Source organism: Pleurodeles waltl, chromosome 3_1 (genome assembly GCF_031143425.1).
Source record: "Pleurodeles waltl isolate 20211129_DDA chromosome 3_1, aPleWal1.hap1.20221129, whole genome shotgun sequence".
NCBI classification, from domain to species: Eukaryota; Metazoa; Chordata; class Amphibia; order Caudata; family Salamandridae; genus Pleurodeles; species Pleurodeles waltl.
In genome coordinates, this window is record NC_090440.1 from 1,677,707,693 (window position 1) to 1,677,732,400 (window position 24,708).

The following is a 24,708-nucleotide window of genomic DNA, read 5'->3' on the forward strand; positions in this document are numbered from 1 at the left end:
TACCAAAGGATCTTGCATTAAACATGAAAGGACTATGTTAAGTTCCCAGGGAGGCGAAGGGTGTCTGATGGGAAGAAAACCCTTTTTTAACCCCTCACAGAAATCTTTAATTACTGGGATCATGAAAAAAAGAGGTTTGTGAAGGATATCTGCAGTAAGCAGTAAGAACTTTCAAATGCACTTTAATTGATGATAATTGTAAGCCAGATTTTGCCAGACAGAGGATATAGGGAAGGATGGATTCTTCCTGACAAGATGTAGTGTCTATGTTCTTGGAAGAACACCAAATGCAGAATCTCTTGCACTTGAAGGCGTAAGCTGTATGGGTTGATGTTCGTTTAGCTTCGTTAAGAATGTTCATGCAGTCTTGTGGCAGCTTTAAGTGTCCATACTGCACTAGCTCAGGAACCATGCTGGCATATTCAAAGAGAAGAGATTAGGGTGGACCATCTACCCTCCGAACTTCGTTAGTAGGTCTGGACGGCATGGCAGCTTGAGGTGTGGACGCTGCGAGTGGTGAAGGAGGTCCGTGAACCACCACTGACATGGCCACTCCAGGGCTATAAGGATGAGCCCGGCTCTCAAGATGGACAGCTTGAGGAGGACTGCCGGGACCAGAGGGATTGGGGAAAGGCACAGAGAAATTTGCCTGACACGTCAATCCATAGGGCATTACCTAGAGTCCCTGGTTGGAAGCACCTTGAGAAGAAGTCTTGGCATTTTTTGTTTTCTGTGGGCAAGTCGATGGGCGGTGAGCTCCATAGCCTGAAGATGTTGTCGACATCGTCGTGAAGGACCCATTCATGGTCTTCTTCCAGAGCCCTGCTGAGGGTGTCTGCCTGTACGTTTTGCACACCTAGGAGGTGAGTTGCTGTGAACCGCAGGTTTCTGGCTATGAGCCATCTCCAAATTGCTTGGGCTTCGTAGGACAACGGTCTGGACCTCGTTCCCCCTTGCTTTTTGAGGCAGTACATGGTGGTTGTGTTGTATGTCTGAACAAGTACAGATTGAGTTTTAACTGATGGTTAAAACGCTTTGAGCGCTAGGTGGACTTCCCTGAGCTCGAGGAGGTTAATGTGATTATATCACTTCTTTCTGAGACCGTTTGCATTGTATTTGGAGATGGCCCATGTGGGCTCACCCATCCTTGTAGTGATGCATCCGTTATTATGGTTTGAGACGGGGTCTGTTGCATGAGGCAATGGAGTCAAGAAGAGTGGACACTGACCTCACGGTGATATGAGAGGCTGTCATTAGAGAATGACATTTTGGACGGACCAATGATAATCTCTCCTCCGAAGGAGACACTTTTGTATGTATGGTGTCGAGAGTGGCTCCTGAGTACTGCAGAGACTGTAGCGGATTGGAGACTGACTTGCTGTAGTTGATGTGTAGGCTCAAGTGTTGAAGGACTTTGCATGCCCAGTTGTAATGTTGCTGGGCCACTTGTGAAGTTGAAGCTTTGATCAGCCAATCGTCTAGATAGGGATAGACAAATATTTGCGGTCTCTTGAGATGTGCAGCCACTATCGCCATACACTTGGAGTAGGTTCTGGGAGCTGACTTGAGGCCAAATGGAAAAACCTGGTATTGATAGTGGTTCTGCCCCAATACAAACCTCAAGAATTTACGGTATTTCTTTGTGATGGGTATCTGAAAATACGCATGTTGGAGATCTACAGAGCATATCCAATCTCCCTGGCATAGCTGAGGGTAGATCTGATGAAATGCCAGCATCCAAAACTTTGTGTATCCAAATGTTGGCTGTCTTTTAGTTGGGAATGGGTCTGAATTCATTCTTGTCTTTTTTCTTCACCAGAAAGTATCTGAAATAGATACCTTTGCCCCATTGTTTGTGGGGGGACGACCTCCATCGCTTTCTTTTGAAGCAAGATGCAGACTTCTTTTTGACTGGAGGGTTTTGGTGGTATGGTTGGGGGAGAACTGGTGAACCTGAGACAATATCCATTCTGAACAATATTGAGGCCCCTGGCGTCTTTTGTGTTTTTTTGCCACTCTGCCAGACAATGTCGGATGCTTCCCCCCACTGGAATGGATAACGGACATGCTCTCTCATATCATCCAAGGTGGGCAGTGGCACTTGCGGCTTTCATGGTGGTTGCAGCTGTGCTACAGACCTTGTAACCCACCAAGTCTAATTTCCTATTCTCCTTGTCAGGAGGAACTGAAGAAGCCGGAGTGGTGGCATGATATTTCTTAGCAGCCAGAATGTGTACTGAGTCAGATGGTGGGCCCGTTCTAAGGAAAGAGGATCTTGTTCTGGATGTCTTTATTTCTTTTTAAGTCTTTGAGGAGCTGATTTGGTGGCTGCTGGAACAAGGAAGAGCTCGATGGCAGGCTCCAACCATCCCACCCTAATGGAAGCAGGGGCCTTGATGACGATCTTTGTTGAAGTGTTTCTAAAATAACGGATGTCGTAGGTGTAGGAACTGGCATCTGTATGTTCAATTTTGCCACTCTTACTAAAACCTCCTGGAAGGTGAATATGTCATCAGTCGGAGAGATGCGAGGAGGTGGAAATTGGGTAAGGGTCGGTGAGTAGTGTCTTCATGATGAAGAGGAGGATGTTGTGGGTCTGAATCTATGTCTAGGTGGTGTCCTTGTCTTCAAACAATGCTACAATGGTGAGAGCGTTTATTAGACAAGGAACGCCTGGAATGGGGTCTGTGGTGTGATCTACAGCGAATTGTAGAGCGTGATCTGGGCTGTGTAGGTGTCGTAGGAGGTATTGGTGCTGGATTTGCAGGAGTCGATACAGTATGAAGAGGCAGTGTTTGAGGTGGCGGAGGTAGTAGCGAAATTGTAGGTGGTGAATCTGGTAGTACTACTGGCGATGAAGGAGAATAAGCCCTTGAGTATTCCAAGTCAGAAGATGAATAGATCTGTCTCTTTTTTCTCTTCAACTCTGAGATGGACTTCGACGTCGCCCTCTGAGGATGCGTCAGCGGCGACCCATGTTGACAGTGCCTCGACGTTGATCTTCTCAACATTGTACAGTTTCCTGGTGTCGAGGGATCGGGTCCCCTTGATGTTAATAAGCTCCTGGACATCGATCTGATGGTGCATGTCAACAGCGTATGCCTCGTACCTTATTTCGACGGCGATCTACCATTTCCTCAACCACGATCCAATCCTCGACGGCGAGCAAGTTGGTGCCGTACTTGGTCTCAACATAAATCGGGAAGGATGGCGCTTTCAGGCTGGCACTCTCTTTCTGGACCTTCCTCGTCCCTTAGATGCAAAAGTAAGAGCCCTGGTAGAGGAGTGACCCCTCTCCTTGCTCTGAGGTCTCACTGTGAGACTGGATTTGCTGTCTACACCCTTCTTATGCTCCATGGAGTCCAATCTTTTCCTTCTCTCTCTCAGTGTATGTCGTGAAACCTTTTTACAATGATGACATTGATCTGGAAGATGAGAAGAGGTAAGGCAGAGAAAACAGACATCATTAGGGTCTGATTTAGCCTTTTTCCTCCCATTTGAAGGACAGATGTCAAATAAAGAAGGCATAATGCTGGAGAAAATGCCTCAAACATCTGTCAGAAAAGGGTTAATAATGTGAGAGAAAGCTGAAAAACATTGAGTGAAGTAGTTAGAATGACATTTTGCAACTGAATTTTGAAGAAAGAAAGCATGAAAGGCCGAGTTCAGTGCTCCAGGATCCTGTCACCAGGTACCGGAAAAAAGAACGGAGGCAACTGCCACCTGCTGAGCATGATGTGATACTGGTGGCCCCTACAGCCTTAAAGGCACAGTCACTGTTTTTCACTCACATAATAGCAGCTTATGAGGCTACACTGCTTTTCTATTCTTCATCTCTCACTTTGTCAGAAAAGGGATTGTGAAGGAGATTTGAGGTCTGGTGTACACATGTACCTCAAATTATACATTTATAAAGGTGTTTTTAACCTTTTTCTAAGTACAATCTGCAGAAATACACCACTGTAGCCTGTTTTTTTAGGCTGCATATTATGTTCTTTTGAGTGTCTTTGCAGGCCTTCCTGAAGCAAGGTGAATGTCTACTTTTGAGAAGAGACTATGTAAAAAAGTGCTCCGGGACAATGCACACAGACATAACTATACAAATGCTTATGACTATCAATGGAGATAGCCTACAAGAGAAATGCGGTTACTTAAAGATAGTCCAAGGAAAAGCAAAGCAAGGCTGAAAAGAGGGTTCCCTCAAGGTGACATTATGAGGGCCTTCTCTCAGCGTTTCAAAAAGGTTAACTAAAACTTAGTTCCTGAGTTAAATTTCTGTACAACAAGTTGACAGATTTATAATAAATCTAGATTTCAAGATAAGTACATAACGTGGAGATGGACTACAAACTGTCAAATACACTGTACTTACTAAGCTGCCAGCACAGTTTTCCTGTAAAACATAAACATTACTAATGGCATTGTTTATTATCTGGCAAAACCTGTAGGTAATTTCGAAAATACTACGAGTGGAATTCATGATTTCCTAATGGGTGCAATATACAGATTAAACAAAATGACCTCTCCGATTCAGTGTCCTCGTATATCCTTATCCTCAGGCACATATATGCTTAGGTGTCCAAGTCCTTGCCTTATGGTTCTGGGTAAAACCACAAAGGTATCAGCAAGACGTGCTTGAAATGGAGTACATATTTGGGTTAATCTGAGTCTTTAAATTCCACTGTTGCCCTCCTAACATATAAATAATCGAGGGACTCCTAACTAAATGCCTATAAAAACAGATATTAAAAGCTAATAAGGAAGCCGGTAATGGTTCATGTATGCCACGAGTAAGTATCACACATGATCTGCAAAATAATGACAAAGGTACTGCATTTCCTACCCCTTCTTTCCCCACTGAAGTGAGAAATCTAAATGTGTGAACTGGACCTTGAATTAAATAAATAAATTAATAAATTAATTAATAAATAAAAAAATGAGTGCAGTTTGTGAATGGAATTACAGACCTGTGCATACTATTTCATCCACAGTCACTTTATATGTAAAGCTTGGAAGGTGTGCTTGTCCCTCTGCCTTCTCCAAGTCGTACACAGGAGGTTTACCAGTCTTGATCCCATATTCCTGCAGCAGCTGAATTGGTGTTTTTCCTGGATGAGCTGCAATCATCTCCTCCAGGCTGGAGAATAAAGAAAAATAAATACTTCACCACCTGTGAATACAATTTCTTCAGAAACTACTTTGGCAATATTGTTTACATACTTAAAGAAAAATGCCACCATAAATACAAAATTGCAGCCATGTTTTGCCCTAGCTATTCAATTAAACGTCTCCAACATTGAAAAGGATCCGAAAACTCTCAAAGCCTGTCTCGAACTAGAATGAGTCAAGATACTCAAAGTATTTTCAGATGCTTGTTGCGTAAACAAATTGGTTCTTGGCATTTCAGAAACCCTTGCTTTGAAAACGGAAATAAAACGGGTATAATTACTTTATTGAATATCACCTGCGAGAAAGAGTACAAAAGCGCATCTGACAGATACAATGGTCCCTTGTCAGGCTTGTGCTTTCAGAACATAAGCGGTATTACAGCGGTTTAGTTAAACTGGTTAAGCACCACAAGGACTATTTCGGGTAATCTAATCAGAGAAGCAATATTCTTGCAAATCTCTGAATTAATCGACGAAAATAACTTCCTCTTCGACCAAAAGAAACATTTCTGGCCTGCTATATAGAGGAACTGAATCAGCTTTAATCACAATCTGGGATCACCCAAAGAGGACACAAACTAATGATGATTTACTGCGTGGACCTCCTGTCCATGAATGCTATTTACAAATCTACACAAAATGTCATTGTAATCTACAGACAACGTGTCTATGTAATATGAGCTGTCTAGTCAAAATAACCTTAAAATATGTATGATCTCCTTGCAGAAGGCGAGGTCGGTGTGTTGCCCTTATAGAGTGGTATACATAACTGCAAATGATAGTAAGACTTAAAAAGGCTGCACAAAGAATGCATAACTGAAGAACTGTATGTGGCTTAATTAAAATATTAAGCATCTTGAGCGATGCACATCTTGTCACTGGTATAGCCTCGCTGTGGCCTTTCGGTTCGGTACCGCCGTCCCAGAGTCTTTTTGTGAGGTGCAGTAAGTAGTAAGCAGAGTGTGGGTGTTTGCTGTTGATAATTAGATATGTCATGAAGTGATTTGTACATTGCCAGGCGAGTTTGCTTGAGTGATAACTACTGGAGGATCTATCCACATGGTGGTGTGTCTGGAATGTGTTGGGTAGGTCTTGTGGATTCTGTTCGACTTCTTCTGTGCTATAATAGTATAATGGTATACATTCTAGTGATGTGTTGGGAGCATGAACTTGTGGGTACACTGATATCCACTTAAGTAGTACTGGTGCACTGTGTTTGGATGTATGAAAGGTGTTTTGTTTAATGTGTTGTGTTGAGAGTTTGGGTGCGTTAGTCAGTGTTCTGTGTGCCTGCATGTGGGCACCCAACTACACGCGATGTCTGTTGTGTGTTGCATCCATGCACATAGGAACGCCTGGCGTGTTGTGCAGGCAGCTGTGTTCACTTTAAATGTTACTGGGGGCCCTGCCAGCCTTTAAGACACTTAAGAGTTGTAATGGGATCCGTGTGATGTTCTGTTCTTGTCTTTTGTTGGGCTAACAGATCGGGCATCACAAGAGGAGATCTAGGACACAGGGCGATAACACTTCAGAAGCTAGATATCGGGTTTAGTTGAACTTTGACAAGGCCCAATTATCCCTAGAATGAGCTAATGCTGGCTTGCATAGAAATGTTTCTATTCTCTTCTATATTTTGGTAACGGGCAAATATAGATTTCAACATTACAGCTAAGAAATCATTGTAATAGGTGGAGGTCAAAAGCATGGCAATCTCTACAGCCAAGCTTCACAATGTGCTTTTCTTTATAAAAGAAAGGAGAATGACTGGCAAGCTTGATGAAACAGTTGTAGAGGTTCAACCGTAGACAGATAATCACAATTGCCAATAAATTACTCAAATTGGATTGGAAACCTTAGGCCAAATCTTGAATTTCTGCCTCAAAGTCATCCAATGGAGAAGCCACTCACCAAAGACTGGATTCCTGGGTTATGGGTTCTAGAGGTTATGGTTACTTAATCACATCATCCCTAGTTGTAGCACAGGCTCTGAATGATATATGAGGATTGTGCAACAATTACAAGGCCACCGAGTTATAAAGATGGTAACTGCTTTCAACTGAAAGCACAAGTGCCTGCCTATCCTATTTGTTCTCACTAAACTAACCTTTATAATTTGTGTTGGAATGCAAACATTTGAGTGTGCCTCAAACAAAAGGATATTTCGCACATCATGTTGGGTGGCATTACACAAAGTGGCAACCAAAGTGAATGATGTAAAGTTCTACCTTCTCAAGACAGTATCTCCCATCTTGGCTCTACTGAAAGCAACTTATGCAGAAGAATGAGGCTACAGGAGGGACTAGATCCAAGCCTTAGATAAGGCCTTAAAACAATACTGTGCAAGAGCTTGGTCGATAGGTTTGCTTTTAAGCATCATGTTGGCACAGAACAATAAATCAAAATGCATCTTGTGTTTGGAAATTAACATTAATCTAAAAGGGGCCTTTGAAGAACAGAGGATTTAACCACAATGGTCAATCAATTACCTTTCAAGTTGACATATAGCCATCATGTCAACCCACAGTATCAATTATGCAACCAGTACATTATCCATGTGCATGAAGCCATTTTTACCTGAATGGATGACTAGATCTCCAGATGAATGTGGTGCAATAACAACCCTAGGCCCTAGTCACAATCAGGCCAGAAATCCCAACTCAGGCACAAATGCAAGTTTTAAATCTATTCTGTGGACCAAGAAATACGATAATTACTGTGCACTGGGGGGTGTTCTGGATGACTTATGCAAAAGAAATTAGGATGCAAAACCCTGTAACAGGTTTTGCACTATAGAACAAGGGGAAACGTGCAGTATAATCAATCCATTCTGAGGCAGCCTGCAATTGGACAGAACTCATGAGCCATACGGTGCTGCCAGTGCTTGCGGCCAGCTCTTCTTTCTTAAACTGAGAACCTAGAAAGAATTATTTAAGTTGTCTGTGTGAGTGGAACCCTATGTGGATCTTAGAGAAGGGATCTTCGTAGTGTTGTAAGTAATGTCAGTGCAGGTCCATGCTGAAGTCAGAGTGGGCCTTTGGATGATCCTGGAGAGAGGGCGTAGGTGTTTGTGAAAATGCAGGAGCCAGTGAGTACTGAGGGCTGTATGAGTGAACAATGGGGGACACTGCTAGTGCAGATACCAGGTCATGTGTTTCAGTAAAGTGTGTTTGCTGGTTAGTACTTGTGTGGGTGAAGAGAGTGCAGTTGCATGCTGCCACAGATACAGTGTATCTGTAGGTGTGGGAGATAATCTATGCAGATGGCAGCACAGATTCCCTATCAGTAGGTTGCTTAGGGGACGGTGCAAATGCTAATGCAGGAGCTTGTTCTTTAGGGGGTTGAAATGAGCTTACCACAGGTGAACAAGTCACTGACGTTATAAGTCAGGTTCGAGCCAGATGTCTTACTCTGGCTCGGCTTGATGTCCTCCAGGACTCTCAAGCCCAAAACAAGCCAAGCCTTCTGTACTCACACCACATTCACAAAGCACCCACCCATCACTGTCCCTCTCTGTTAAGGTGCCAGCCAGCAGTGCATTTTTTGTTAAGTCTTGAGCGGGGAGGCCCTCACTTCGGCTCATCAGAAGATGCTACAGATGGATTTAAATAGGCTAAACTCCAATGCCTATTCATGATCAGCCCTTCAAACCATGACCCAATCCCAGCAGGTAATCAAGAGTGTAAAAAGCCAGTCAGCTCATCTGAACCACAGTCATTGTGCAGCTGAGTTCAGCACTTCACCTCAGTCTGAAACCTTTATTTGGCTAGTACCTACAACTGCTGTCACTGATGAGCTGAACCTCTCTGTTAAATATAGGAAGCCAGTGATAACAAAAAAATAAATAAATAAATTACCTGATTTCCCTTAACTTAGTTTAGAAAGACTTCTTAGCGCAGCAAACTTTATCATACAACTTGTATCTAACACTTTGTACCGATTTAGCTCCTGAGAGAAACACAAATCATCGTCTATTGGTGATAAATACAAGACAGAAGGCAATACCCATGCAGTGGCTGAACTGCACATTGTGTAAATAGGAATCTTGGCTTTAACTCCCAGTTTGACCAAACTGTGTAATCCGACGCATATCCATTTATTTTTTACTATGCCTCATTTTATTTGATAGACAAGGCTGACACCACCTTAATGAAATTAAGTTCAGGATATGAGCTGTAAAAATACTCACTTACATAAGGTTTTATAGAAAATAATGTTCCTCCATACGCACTAATATTGGCCATATATACAGTGTATAAAACATATTTAGATGCCCACGAATACTCATGGTAGTGTCGTCAAGGCACCGTAGGTTTGGAAAAGCTAATATTTACAAACTATTATTTTTAACTGTTGTCAACGCAGTGAGGTCATGTACTAGAATAAAACACTGGTGTTCAAGAAATAACATTTTAATTAGAGAGAGTATTTTTTTACTTGACATTTGAGCATTACTTAAGTGGCGAATCTTTTGATGACTTGGGTCGTTCCCTGGCTCCTACAGTCAACCCAGATGCCTTACCCTGCCAAATTCCTGGCTCGCCCACCTATAGGATTTACCGTTCCAATCCCAACCACTACCGCAAAAATGTAAATCTTTGCTCGGGGTTCAAAATCAACAGGCGATCTTGAGCCCTAAAAACCTTAATCACAGCTTAAACCCTCTCCTAGGTATTTTGCATATATCCCAGTAGTCCCATTAGTTAGCTCAGTAGGCGAGCAGAGTTCTTAGTCTGCGCTCCTGTTACCGTTTACATATCCTTTCTGTTTGCATGGGAAATGGGATGATCTATAAAATGTGGCAAACTGCAAGAAACTACCAATATACAGCAGCTGGGAGCAGCAAAGTATTGGACAAAGGTATCCCTTGCAACTTCTCAGTCCATTGCACCCGTGGGATTTCCTCCCCATCTCCAACATTTGTGATCTATTTTTATTAAACAACACTCCATAGCAGAAGTCAGGGGGGAGGTGTACAGCTCTCATCAAGGGAAAGGTTAAGTATCTCAAAGTGAATAATGTGAATGCTGGAGAAAAGGGTGACTGGTTCAGTGTGTTCTCAGTACAATGATGTTAAAATGCTTATGTTCGGTCCCAAAATCATAGGTGCATGGACCCGTTCGATATATGGGTAAAAAGATCTTTTAACACAGTGACTCTATAAACAAAGACAAATATATTTATCTTTTAGAGAATTACGAACAGTTGAGTTAGACTTTTCTGAGTTGTGCAGAAATGTAATTTTAAGGTCTTCAAACTTTATAAACAATTTCTTAAAACTTATAGCTCCTTAACTTTAACTGGACTTAAAGATGCTTTGTGAAAATGGCAAGAAAGGTCCGGTCGATATACAATAGAAAAGTAACCCAACACTGACTTCCAGATTGTTAAGAACCTACAATGGTCACAGCCTTATGCCTTTCCCTTATGGGGTCTGAACAGGTCACACATTGTTACTGCTTACAAGGTGAAGGCAATGTAAAGACACTGCCGTACACACGGAGGTTGCTTTAGAGAGCCTTTGTGCAGCCACACTGAAGGGAAAAGCCAAGAAATATTATTTTTAGCAGGAACGCTTGAACCGTACTATGATATGCAGCATTGGCTACGTCCAGCTTGTCACATACAACATTGGACTGACAGCATTCAGTTTCACACTTTGTAACAACTTTGCGCTATAAGTGCAAGTCACTCATACAACCAGAGGTGCGTGGAACAAAATATCTTTGCACACAGCTTTGGCTGGATTCCTCTTCTAAACTAGTTATCATCGTTATATTATAGGTTTACTTCTTAGACTTCTGTGGCATACTTCTAGTTGGCCGGTCTCACTTGGACCTACCAGGTATACGTCCTAAGTGATATGAGATTTTTTTAAGAACAAGCTTATGCAGGAAGACCTGATCAAATGATCTGTGTCAATAAGCTTTTTTTTTTCAGATAAACAGCCGAGATAAATCCTTTCCTATAACTCATAAACCCAACTTTTCTGCAGAACCTGATAATGTGTTTTAAGTGGTGTCTAGTACCAAGATGATGGTGCGATTTACAAATAAACCAAATATAAATCAAAATCAATTGTTGCCAGTTTTTCTATCAATGGTGTCAGATTAGAAGTCTGTGCACAAAGTGATAATGCTTCAGGATTGCCTTTGTGTGAACAGGAGTGCATGGAAACACAGCCACCTCTCATAAGCAACTAAGATGCTCCCAGCCCAAACGGATGGGTGGCCTGCTTACTACACGCAAGTTGGAGATGACTTGCAAACAATATAAAGATGTCTAAACACGGTTACCACGTCCTGGTTTTATGTGAAGAAGTTGGAGAACTACCAGAAGTTAAGTCTCCTAAATCTGAGTTTTTCTTTCAAACTTAAGCCTCAATTACGTTTCCCCCGGAGGTGTAGGTACTGATTAATACATCTGTTAAAAATAAACAATACAAGAGGATTTGAATTTTAACCTGTGTGATAAATATCACCAATTATAAGTTTAGTTCTCTAAAATGAGGCACAACTGTGGAGGTTTGTGCTTTCTGCACCAAACCCATCTCCTGATAATTACTAGTCCTTTTCCTACATTAAATTTCAGCTGCTTCGACCTCAATTATATATAGAGCGAATAAGGGGAAATATCTGCATCTTAGAAAACTGAAAGTACCTTCAGACTATGTGCAATGATTTCTGGAAATGTTCCCCAATGATAACAGCTTTTACGCCAGTATTTTTGTTTAGTAATCGCATAATAGCGTGGTCATATAACCATATAGTAGTGCCCTGATTCTTAATCAGCCAATAGAGCTTTTCACCACCCCATATTCACTGTCAGAGCACTGAGTGGAAGAGACTCATTCAGGTTGGAATAGTCACAGAGGATAAGCTGCGGCACTGCCAAATATGCTACTTTCATCCATTCTCTCCAAGAGAATTAGATTATTTAGCAAATTTAACTGCGCAAAGTAAAGCAACTACTGGTCGCATCTAGAATCCCAGTAGTCAAACACTTGAAAGTAAAATCTCGACTGCTGTCTTCTTCATGTTGATTCCAACAAGTGCTTTTGATTTGTTTTTGTCAGTACAATATGGCTTTCAAGGGATAGAATACAGTCTTCTCACAGGAGACCCGAAAAATGCAGATAAGCCACAGTGTATTAAAAAATAAAAGTTTCAGCACCAGACATAAATGTTTTTTTAAATCAGTCGTCCATTGCAGAATTGGCAATTGAATTGCCTCATGAAGTCTAATTCTAAAAGATTGGATGTTTTGTTCTACTCTTGTTTCTATAAAGGCATTGCACTCTTCATATCAGGACCCTTCTCTTAATCACAGAAAACAATACCCCCGACTAGAATAAGCAAAGTTTTGGCACTTAAACCATCAGTTATAAATAGTGGTTGATTATATTTTCCTGTTTAAGGATCAGGTACAGCTTCAAAGGCACACAGAAGAAAAACTGGCTTCACCGTTGTTTGGTTTTAATGCCTAGTACACACATTCCCCGTGTAGATGTTTTTGCTGCATCAAACATGCCACTTTGTTTCTTCAACTCAATCTTATATAAACTAGCTGACATCCAGCCCGGCTTTGCAGAAAGTCTATTAATCAGCTTAGATCCACATCTTACTCTAAAATCACAGGCAGACAGTACAGTGAAATCCATGACTAATATGTTCAGAATTTCATGAAGGATATTCCCTTAGTTAGGCTTTCTTACAAAGTAAAAACCAACACTTTAGCTTTCTTGAATGGATTAAGCAACCGTTGAAGGCTTTCGTAAACAAATTACAACTAAAGTTCAGGGGCGAGGCTTTTCCAACATTTGAACCTCTCAAATCACATCAAACCCCCCTCATTATCTTGCACAGGCTTCTAGTGTCTGACTGAGTTACATTCAAATCATTGTGCGTAACACTCCAATCATGGAATGGAATAGACAACATTCCGTCAACAAAAACACACCAGCTCTAGATGAGAACTCCAATACATAACATTCCTACAACTTTGTCATGTTTTAAAATGTTCTGACTCAGAGCTTGTTCTTACTCATATGCGGTGAGCAAATTCCCTTCCCCATCCAGATAACAAAATTACAAATCCATGTCACTTTTCAGAAGAATGTAAACAGTTGACTCTTCAAATTTTCAGACCCTTAGGTAAGCTTTCAAACAATCGACAAGTCAACACCTATTGACCATAGAACTAGTATCCACATCAGAAAGAATGAAATACTACACCCACTGGGAGGAACTGGCTCGGGGTTAAATTCAGGTGTGTTCTAGTAAGGATGCATGGAGCACAAATTATCACTTTTCACTTAAACTATAAACATGAGCATGTATACCAGCTGACTCATGTTTGTCACAATACGAACAGACAAACTTAAAACCTCGGGAACCCCACCCAACCCTTCATATAAAGGAAATACTAAAGCTTCACAACCATCCAACCAAACATACAGGTCCCACTGTAATCACTCCCAACACTTAGTTCTAGGATACTCAATTAGTGGAAGTTGCACTCTATGAATGTCTGATAACTTAAGACATCCAAAATTGAACAAGTAAGGAAGACTGTGGTTTAAAAGACGTGGTGGCTAGAGCAGATGCTGACTTCACTTTATCAGGTCTCTCTGAGAGCTGGACTCAAGTGTTCGAAGTCACTCATGAAGCAAATCCCCAACTATCCAACCTCAATGCTTTGTAAAGTGGTACAGTTCAATTTAAACACCACAAGATTTTTTTAAAAAAAAACACATGTGCCCTACTAATTCAAAACAGTTGAACTATTACAAATTATGGTCAGAAATTTCACAAATAAGTTATTCATTAGGGAAAATAAGTTATGATGAGTCTTGGAATATATCTGCATGGGCTACATTACCCTATTGGAAGTTATTTTGACACCAAAAAGACCTCTCAAGCAGGATATAATTGGGCTAAATGTAGGACGTTAGGTTTCATGGGTTAAAACTGAACATTTATTCCACAAGCTAGTGTACAGCAGCTGAAAACTGTTCCTCAAAAGGCAAATTTTACCTGGAATTATTTATTGGTGCAGGAATATAGGCCTGAGCCAGGAATCAAGTGAGACCGACCAGAAAACAGAACAATTTAGCCTAATGGAAAATCTTTTCATTACAATTAGACATTCTTACCAAGTGAATGAAATTCTTTTATGCAGGAGTGGACAACAGGACAAGTCTGATGATCAATATATTATCATATTAGGTGGTGCTTAGTATAGTGTAAATGGTCTGGGAAGGAGCAATTCCTGCCAGAATCCAAAGAGGGATAAAAATAAATCATTGAATTTTCTCCCAGTCGTTAGTTTTTTCAGCACAAAGTTCTCAGAGTGGTTGGAGCCACAGGGGATGTTAGGCAATGACTACTGATTTCCCCATAATGCGCAATAAGTTCAAAGACGGTTTCTAACAATTCTGAGTGAATACATTTTTTTCCATTTCTCTTTTAAGGCTTGACAGATTTACAAGACATTGAAGCAAAGAGTCTTAATTATGATATAGTCTCATACTTTTATAATATAATGAGACAGGAACATTTCCTCAAGATACATAATACTGTGTTCATCAGTAGTGTAGTGGTGTTCATCACTGTTGTTCACCTGGAAGCCAAATGAAACACTCTTGCCAAAATCGTTACATTTCTGGCCATAGTTTGCCCTACCAGCCACAATGGTTGCTTGCCATCTCCACGTCCTTCAAATACTTAAAGACTCTAGGCACACAGAGCTCTGAGAATTCTCGATAACCTAACAAGGGTCCATTTATTTCTGTTTTCAAAATCCTCATACCCTTTAATCAAGAGCAGCTGTAGTCCTGAGCAGACAAGAGGGATTTCTTCCAAAGGGTGAAAATGGCACTTCAACAAAAGACAACAAATCGCACTCCAGGGCTACATGTAGGTCATAATGTGCCAGTTGACCACTTCTGGAGAAAAGCTTGTTTCTACAGCAAGGTGGTGAAGGCCTCAAGGCACATGCTTGTAATCACAGAACAATGCATGCCAGAAACGGGAATGTAGCTGGCGACCATGTCAAGTGAATAAAATGGCCATATCTGGAATTAGATGCTTGACCGAATCCTTCCCACCAATGGCTTTGCAATGGATATCTTACCTCTTAGTGGCTTAGAAGACGCCAATGCCTGTCTGTTGGCTCTATTCACTATGAGAAAAACTGAAAAACCCTAGATTCATATTTAGTGCACAGCACTCCTCCCATCAAATCTATCCAGTGAATATAGGAACTAATCTACACTGCTTCAACTTCGAATAATTGTTACCAATAGTCAAAACGAACCAGCATTTGGAGTTAACAAGTGTCTCACTATAGCACAATGAGACTGATGCAGCATGATCGACATTGCAATTTCAAAACTTTCATGGGCAGACTGCGTTGCGACTGAATAATGCAGCCAGACTGACCTAGCTGCAAGCTGAAAAATGAGACTTAATCAAGCAAATATCTAACGCACTCCCATGGGAGCTGGTATGCAGTGAAGATGTAATGCAGAACTGGTCCTACACCTACATCAGACAACTAACAGCTGACATCCCCAAACTTCTCCATCGCGTTCCTCCCCTCACAAAAACATTAGTCCGACTTAATTATTCACACTCTTAACACCACACGACTGGGCTCCGGCCCTCACTTTTGAATAGTATATATTTCAAAAGCATGTGCAATGGATATTTGTTCTTCCAGACAACTTCTGCTGGTGTTCTCTGTCACATCGTTGCTTATGACCTAGATGAAGGATTCACAAATTTTCACTGGCTGGCTCGAAAAGAAGCTTTATTACTATGGTGTTGCTGGTTCTTATGTGTGGAATTTGTGAGCGGTATTGTTCGGTGTTCAATTTATTAGGAATGGGCAAGATGAGCGCACACAGCCTCTATGCGTCATTAGTTGGGAGAACAATCTCTGGGATTCATCATTATCTTATTTTTCATGGCATGCATTTATTTGACCACTGTCATTGATCACTGGAAGTGCATCTACCATCAAGTAATGAGCCCGCAAATTTCAAAGTAGAGTTCAACCCCTTTCCTGGGAGCATACTAAGTGCACAGAAAAGACATTCGACTTTCAAATTTATTTTTCAGGTCTCGCACACAGACAGCTTTGTCTGTCTTTTGGTGAAGACTGACTGGCTGTAATAAGTTAAAGTATGTACATGTAGTGAGTGAGCTTCGGGCCAGCCAACTACTTATAGTTTGTTAGCTCGCCTGCCAATCTCATTTGCTTACTTCTTATTCATGTCTTTCATTCCTCGTCTTGTGTTTGACCCTTCCCTGGAGCACAGCTTTTTTACCATACTATTCATTAGATGACTTGTCTTCTTCCACTACTTACATTTCAGGGAACCTCTTTTTCTTTTGACTTGAGCACTTCATGGGAGTGAATGTCTTTTTTCAGCTCTCTCCCTCGTGTGCTGCTTCACCCTCAAAGGTGATTTTTCTCCCTCAGCTATTCCGTTGCTTTGTCTGCCTCCTCCAGCTTCTTCTTTTTTTAAATGATAAACTTCACTTCTTTGCTGATCACCACTAGTGCTCCTGCTGCTATGCAGATCTCATTTGCTACTCTGGTGCTCTTTTTTTTATGTTTTTCAATGTTGCTGGTGCTGGGCAGCACCAGCAATAACGACCTTTTCATTATTTTGCATGTTGCCTGCATGTTTTAACCGAACATTATTGTGCATCGATTTCGGAAAGCTTACTTTACAAAGCCACTAGTGAGCTTTTTGTCTCCACTTGGCAGGGTGGTAGACATCTGACAGAAAAGTTGCCACGTTTACTAGCCAACATGCAAACTTTTGGTACAAGACAAAACACGTGTCAAGCCTGAAGTGATCAAAAGTCACTGGTAAACACATGGTTTCCAGGTGGTGGTAGGGTTTTCTCAGCAAGTCTGTTGCGTTTTACAGTCAAAATGCAAGCTCCTCGACATAACACGTGCCTGCCGCGAGCATTGTGCTGGCTAACTGCCTGTCTAGAGTGTTTCCAATGGATTCTGGTGGGGGTAGTAAAGTGTAAGAGTTGGAGTGTGAAGCAAGGTGGTAAAATGGATGTGTGGGAGTATGAAAAAGCTCTTTCCAGTTAATGAAAAGGTTTATAGAGGGGGACTGGATAAGGGGATGTAAAGGAAGATTTAGTTCTTAAAACTAACCAGGAAACTGGTTTATAAAGGGTAGCCGAATCATACATGCTTGCAGAAACATATCCAAGCACTGTATAACGTATGTAGGTAGTTTACTAGTTGCGACAAAATGTTATCTCCTGCGGAATATTCACGAACTTGAATGACATGAGTCAAACTGATCCCTTGTGACCATCTGCTGCTAAGCGCAGTGTGCATGAAAATTTCTACCAGTCAGGGAATGATGCTGAGAAAGTCAGAACACCTAACGTCCTATGGATTGATCATTACAAGTGGACAGTGAACACAACTTATAAACACATCCTGGTGACAAGCATGGAAGGCAAACAGCCCACTTCTGCTCCACACAACCGGTTCCATTGCTCACGACTACCTCTATGAACCAATAAAGACAGTCTGTCACAGAAGTATAGAAGCCCTGCCAAGTTTACCCAAGTCCATGCGTGATGTGTCAATCCAGTCTAGGTTTTTTCTTTGGATTCGGAGACTTGCAATATTTTTTGTTCCATTATAAATCAAGATTTAAGGAAGGCATTAAAAAAAAAAAAAAAAACTGGAACGGAGCAGTACATCACGCATGGACCTAGAAGACAGCAACGGCAAAAATGTTTATTCTCTAAACAAATAAGAGTTTTTCAATGATAATTACTAAAATATTAAAGTAGGCCAATGGATTATAAAACAAACTTTTACTGTACCAATAATTTCAAATTCAAAAGGACCTTGTTCCAACTTTAACAAGCCTAACTTGCTGGCGGAGTGGGCCCCACTTGTTTATTTTATATTACGCTGGCTTGTCAACTCACAGCTTCTTTGCTGCATTACTGTAGTGGGGGCTAACCCTCCAGTTAAAGAGAAAGGAGATGCAAGTAGTCAGTCATGTCAACTAAGGATGTAGCCAGTAAGATAATGTTAATGAACAGGTTGTTAAAGGGATCTGCGGGTTTATTTAAAGAATGACGTACTGCCCACCCCCCTTTGTTTTTCGGCCAATTCATAACTCCAAATTTAAGGTTGAAGTTTCGTTGATATGTGCAAGGAAGGTGCATGATCAGAGTGAGAGATGGTCAGGATAAGATCTTGCATTGCATGTTTTTCTAAACGGCAGTTAACATGCATCTACAATCGCTGACACTTCTCTTTTTAACAAACGAGTGCCAGGTCCTGTTAAAAAATAGTTACACCTCTGAGTGATAAAAGACAACGTTGGTTTTGTAAACCAAACATTCAACTTAATCTATTGGATTTCGGTGTAATAATACCTTATAAAGGGAAGCAGCATGCAAGACAGACAGCAACATGGAACTTGCAGTAGAGAGGCATATAAGAGAGGGCGCTGGAGAACACTTGCACTCTCTTGGAGTACCTAACGAAAAATACAAAAGTACTTCTATAAAAGAGAGCGGTGGAAAAATCAAAGCTAGCAAATCAAAAGGATGATAAAGAGAATCTGCTCCGGGGAAGACAAACAAAAAACAAGAACAGGAAGGAAAGTCACTGAATAAGAAGGAAGACAGGCATATGCAATGCGATAGGTCTCACATTTGCTTGAGTTAGAGCTACTGGCATTGTAAATTCAGAACTGGACTTTTCTTGCCACATAAATTGGTCGACCCTGCCTCATAATTTCATTGTTTCCTACCATATAATTGCAGTGGCCCTGCATGTAACTAAAGCACTTCCATTTACCTTCCTCCTCTAGCTGCAGCAAATAATGAAAATGTTGCAATTTAGCATCCTGATTTAAATCTGCCATGCCAATTCCAATAGAATACCACTTTCACAACCCCACCATCAGAGTTGCTGACTGGCTAACACAATGCCCTAAAGAAAGGAAAAAAAACACAAAATAGACACAGAGGAGAAATAAACTACAAGGGTTCACCCAAGCACATCAAGAGTGTTCAAACAGTCATAGTGTAGTAATGTTAATTTGGCCTGAACCATGATCCTAATTGTAATAAGGAGAGATTATTAAAACATATACAATCATCATATAAACCTTTATCAGAAAGAAACTTTTGGCAATAGACTTTAATGCTCAAAACAGCCCCTACAGGGCACCATAACAAAAATATCAATTGTAAGAAACATTTTCATGTAACCATATTGTTAGCCCCTAGAGGGCATAACCCCAAGAAAAAAACAGGAGAAAGTAATGCAGTATAACTATACCCTTAGCCCCTAGAGGGGGTTTTAGGGCTAGCATGCCTACAAGAATGGTATTACAAACAAGGCCTTTAAAAGAAAACTTCTCCCAGCTGTAATACAAAAGGTCTAGCCATGAGACGGCTTAAAAGAGACTGAACGGTGGGAGGAGTTATTATTTTGGGGTCCTCGCTAACCTAACTTAGAGATGATGTATACAGAGCCTTCTGAAGGTGATCCCCTTGTCCTAGGACCACCACAGGCTGAGTTATGAGCAAAAATGTTTTGTGAAAGTGATGCCCTGCAAAGCATTAATTTGTTCCGCAAATATCATAGTATGTTGGCTAAAATGCTCAGAACAGTTCCTAGAGAACACTACAACAAAAATAGCATTTGTAAGAAACGTGGTCGTGTAACCATACAAATATCACTAAGAAAGCATAACCATGTGAAAAAAAGAATAGGAGAAAGTAATGCAGTGTAACCATATATTTAGCCCCTAGTGGACATAATGCATTACGCATTTTCAAGGGTAGCAGCCCTATTGCAAATATATTACAAACAAGGCCCATAAAACATAACTCCTCCCAGCTGTAAAACAAAAGTTCCAGCCTTGAGACAACTTAAAAAGATAATGAGTGGTGGTAGGGTCTATTATTTTGGAGTCCCACTAACATAGTATGGGACCCAGAGATGTAAAGCATTACAGGGCAAATTTCCTGAGTGCAGTGAATATTGTAGTATCGGCTCTCCCGCTATGTCAGGACAGCTCCTTTTGCTTTGAGGATTTCTGTTTTATGTAAAGCATTTACCAATGTCAAGTGTTTTAAGAGGAAAACCACAAGAAATGACTCTGATTAGGTAACTGAATAATGTGACCAGCGCTCCTATAACGCCCATCAAGTTCACGCTGTTGTGCCTGGTCACGCTGTGAGCGCCATTCAGCACGAAGGTGAGAGACAAAAGAAAAAAAAAATTGTTCGCCCATAGTTAAGTAGATCGGTAATCGTCCAATAATCCATGTAACAGGGGCAGTCAGCAAGGTGTGACAAAAACAGCCTTAAGGCAGGACAAAGGTAAAGCATTTACCAATGACATCAAGTGATTTTTGAAAGGCAAGCACAGGAATGAATGAAAGAGATGGGTGTGGTCAAAAGCCCACTATACTTATAACAGGTCAAAAGCTCTACCTAAAAATGAGTGACATCAAAGCCAACCAGTGGAACTGGTGGGCAAGCTCTATGCCCACTTCAAGTTTCTGGAATACCCCACAAAAGATCTTTCGCACCACCAACAAGCATTTGAAGTTTGGTCTACCAGGGACAGTGGTCGAAGTGGGCATGATCAGAGGGGCACGATGTGCCCATACTTTTATGAATTAATAAACACCATATCCCTACTTTTTGAAACAAGCAACCGTCCCGGGACGGTTAATTCCGACACTTTAAGTGCCTCAGCTGAAGTGCCATTCAGTGAGTCTCTTGTGCGGTGAAACCAAATCTAGGCAAACAGCTAAACAGGCCTTCCTGCCAGGGCACCTGCTTGCTTGAAGGAAATGCAAAACTGCACTACCAGTTAATCTGCAAATGTAAAGGATGCTTTGGAGCCAGTACTGGCTTTAATTGACCTAATCACGCACCGCTTTTAAAAGACAAAGATTTGTTATTTTTGAGTGGTTGTGCAAGGAGTTAACAACTGGGCTGTGAAGTGTGTGCGTTTAATTGTAATTACATATTCACAGTGCTTTCTGTCACTGGCTGTGACCATGTAGCACTGAAAGTACAGGTCACTTTCTCCACTGCACCAAGACTTAATTATGTGGTTCTCTGTTTCCACACAGACCTCAGCACTGCATTAACTAGTAGAAGGTTTTATAATGTACTATAGTGCATTTCCCAATTAGTAATAACCATTAAATGTATTTTTCATTAAAGCTGTGTGTTATTTGATATGTAGCTAGCTGACGGTGACAGGGCAAAAAAACAAAAACTTACAGAATATTTTATTTGTTTATCCACATCTTTGACCCCGCCCCCACTCTCACTGCCCCCCGCCACCACTTCATACAGCGTCACAGTTTCCATACTGTTTTTTTTTAACATACTTCAGCCACTGATCAGGGATGCCTATTAACCCTCAAGTGTTAAAATGGCACCGATAAAAAATGAAACATCACAAGTTCCAAAATGAAAACTTGGCATTTATGGATGTTTAACTGTAGAAAATAGCGATGGAAACTAAAGAAACACTTTGTAAAGAGTAAAGCAGTTGTCACACTGCGTTCGCTGTTCCTTTCAGTGATACTAAAAGCAGCAGAAGCTCTCCCTGTAAAGGCAGCTTGCATGTCTTGCCTGCAGCTTCTCGTATACTGGCATCTTAGCACGCTACTGCACCACAGCTGTGTGCTAAGGACTCGTCATATTTCGCAGGGGTAAACCACAGCTAACTTCACGGGGTAGTCTGAGATGTGTGCTACAAACGATGTACGTAGGCTGCCATCCCTCCCCAACATGTCCTGCGCGCTCGGCTTTATTTTGGTCGTCTCTCTGTTGTACGAACCTGACGGGCTTGTGGATTTTTTCAGAGCGCCTTTTAGACGCGGCTTCAAACCCCTCCTGGGACATGGTGGTTTGGTGGGTGCTGATGAAGGACTGAATGAAGCCGCGCAGAAAAGGCTCTCTATCCGCTCTCGCCCGACTCCGAGATGGACCGACCTCTCTTCTTTCGCGGCTCGGTGTTGTGGTTCCGGGGCAACTATTTCTTAACATCCATAATGCTGTCATTTTACCCGGAAGTAGAATCTGCGTGTCTTAGTGTTGCGAAAAATGATTCTCTAAACACCAGGACGTACTGAGCCTTAGCTATTCATTATTTGTAAGCTTTTAACTTGCATTTGAAATGAACAGATATTGCTCTTTTGAACTGAAATGAATACAGTTGATATATGTTTAAAAGTTGTTTTGTAGATTTGTACTCAGTGATGTTTTTGTAACTTCTAAACAATTGTATCTCTTTGCATCCCCATGCACGGGTTTCAAGGAATATTTTACGATTTATATGTATCTATTAGGTGGTGCAAATGCACACAAACAGTTTGACAAGTCAATCTTAGGGCTGACACCTTTCTTCGAAAAAATGCCGTCCCTTTGCTTAAGTTTTGGTATTCTGGAACCGCCAAGAGCTGGTCGGAGAAAAATAATTCGTTTAGAATTGTCACGATCCTTTTGTAACACGCCAATTACCCCCCTGTTTTCTTTATTAACCATTCCGAAATGATTAAGGCAGCTCTTGTCCCTTTTCATCTGATTTCAATGTTTGTTTGTGGTTTCAATTTTATATTTCAGCAGTAAAAAAAAATACAGGTTTTTCCCTATATTTTGCTGGTGGGGACTCTGACACTTCTCCTTGTTTCTATTACATTCCACAGCCTGTTCATATCATTTGCAGACAAAGACTTGCACAGTCCACTGCACCCCAACATTAAGATATCCTCATTCCGGGAACAGAACAACGGGAGCTGCTTTGCAACAAGAAGCTATACATGTCAGTGTCCCTCAAGTATTCTGCTCTCCAGATCTAAAGTTGTGCGAGCCACTGAGAGATCGAGCCAGGCTCGAGCCACATATCTGGCTCTCCCTCAGCTCGAGGTGGTCTTGAGCCCTCGAGGTCAATGCGAGCTGACCTTTTATGTGGTTTTTGCCTGCTACCACGCTCTCAACCCGTGCACCGAGAACTGAAGACAAAGCATTAATGGTTTAAAGAAAATGGGAGACAGAAAACGTTTCCCATCTAGGTGCTGAATTGCACAGTGCGCAGCAGGAAAAACAGTGATCAGTCTCAATTGTCATGCTCACACATTTTGTGATCCTAGGCGAATATTTTATTGCATCGACTCTCCTTTTTCTTTACCCCAAGAGCACCTTCTGGAACGTGAGTTCTGGATGTGAGCTGTTCAAAAAAAGCTTTGTGTTTGATTTAACAGACCAGAATTTTGATCCATTCATAATGGGAAAGTGCCATTACCACACAGTGGGGACAACGCAGTGCCTTTAGAAAGCAGTCTCACACCAAATGCGTCTTTACCACGCAAGTCTTTACAATGATTTGGTTTAGAGAACGCGTTGTTGGACTGGTACTGGATTTTAAGTCCAACACATTCTCTACTGTTGCGCAGACTCGAGTTGAAATAGTAAATCATACTATTCCAAAGTCCAGAGCTTCCCTTAAGCACGTCGTTGAAACGACTTGCATGGCAAAAGAAAGCGTGGTAACGACACGTTCGTTGTTTATACCGCATTCTAAAGGCATGCTTGATAAATGCATGCGCAGTTTTGTCATACAACCGTTCATAATAAAAAAATCTAGGCCACTTTTATGGTATGCATGACTTGCCTCTCAGTTTAATATTGTCTTTGTAGCTGAGAGAAAGTGTCGGGGAGGGGACTGGGCAGGAATGTTTTCAAGTTCACATTTAAAAAAAAAATCTTCTCAATGTAGTGATATAATCTGATGTACTATGATGAAAAGCTTATGCGTGCCAAATAAAAATACATTTTTGATATTTTAAGAGACCTTATCATATTTTACATGAAGTTCGTGGCATGATGTAGTTGTCAAACATTTCCACGGCTCGGCTCAGGCATGAGCTCTTAGATCCAAGCCAGACCCTTGATTGGCTCTGGCTCGACTCTTCCTGTTATTTTGTTGGCTCGCTCATCTCTATCCTATCTATAAACCAGAGTCCAGATAACACGTTGATAAAAGAGTGCAACGACCCCTCATCAAAACAAACATCAGTGGTGGAGAACCCAAAATAGAATTGTGATTCCCTGAAACAGGCACTATTATCTTCAAGCCTGTTTATGAAGCTTGAAGACATAGTAAGTTTAAACCTTCTCATGGCCCACATTCTTCTCATGGCCCAGAAAAATGTGGACTGCAAATAGTTCATTTTCCATGCTCTGTAACTAATTACAGGAAGACCATCAATGATTTGGTCCAATACCTGAAAACATGGATGAAAGCTACATTTTTAAGTGCTTAAATAGGGATGCACTGAAGTTTCATGTAATTTCAGGATATAAACTTTACTTTTTGTTTACGAAGTGCTGCAAAAACTGAGGGAACTAGGAAGCATGGCCCACGCAGCACACACCTAAATGCTGACATCCTAGACACCAATATACAGATTTCTTTGGACTATTTTGCCGATATCGGG

The 24,708-nt window shown here is 41.3% G+C and overlaps 1 protein-coding gene across 1 annotated transcript in view; it reads right to left on the reverse strand.

The window, feature by feature from the left end:
* PRKRA (protein activator of interferon induced protein kinase EIF2AK2) overlaps nt 1–22,234 on the reverse strand; it is a 164,612-nt gene extending 142,378 nt beyond the window's left edge. The window contains exons 1-2 of the mRNA XM_069225428.1: nt 22,050–22,234; nt 4,968–5,137 (exon numbers count right to left, since the gene is read on the reverse strand). Of these exons, the coding sequence (XP_069081529.1) occupies nt 4,968–5,137; nt 22,050–22,114 (235 nt within the window). The 5' untranslated portion in view covers nt 22,115–22,234. The remainder of the gene's footprint in view (nt 1–4,967; nt 5,138–22,049) is intronic.
* Between the last annotated feature and the right edge of the window lie 2,474 nt (nt 22,235–24,708).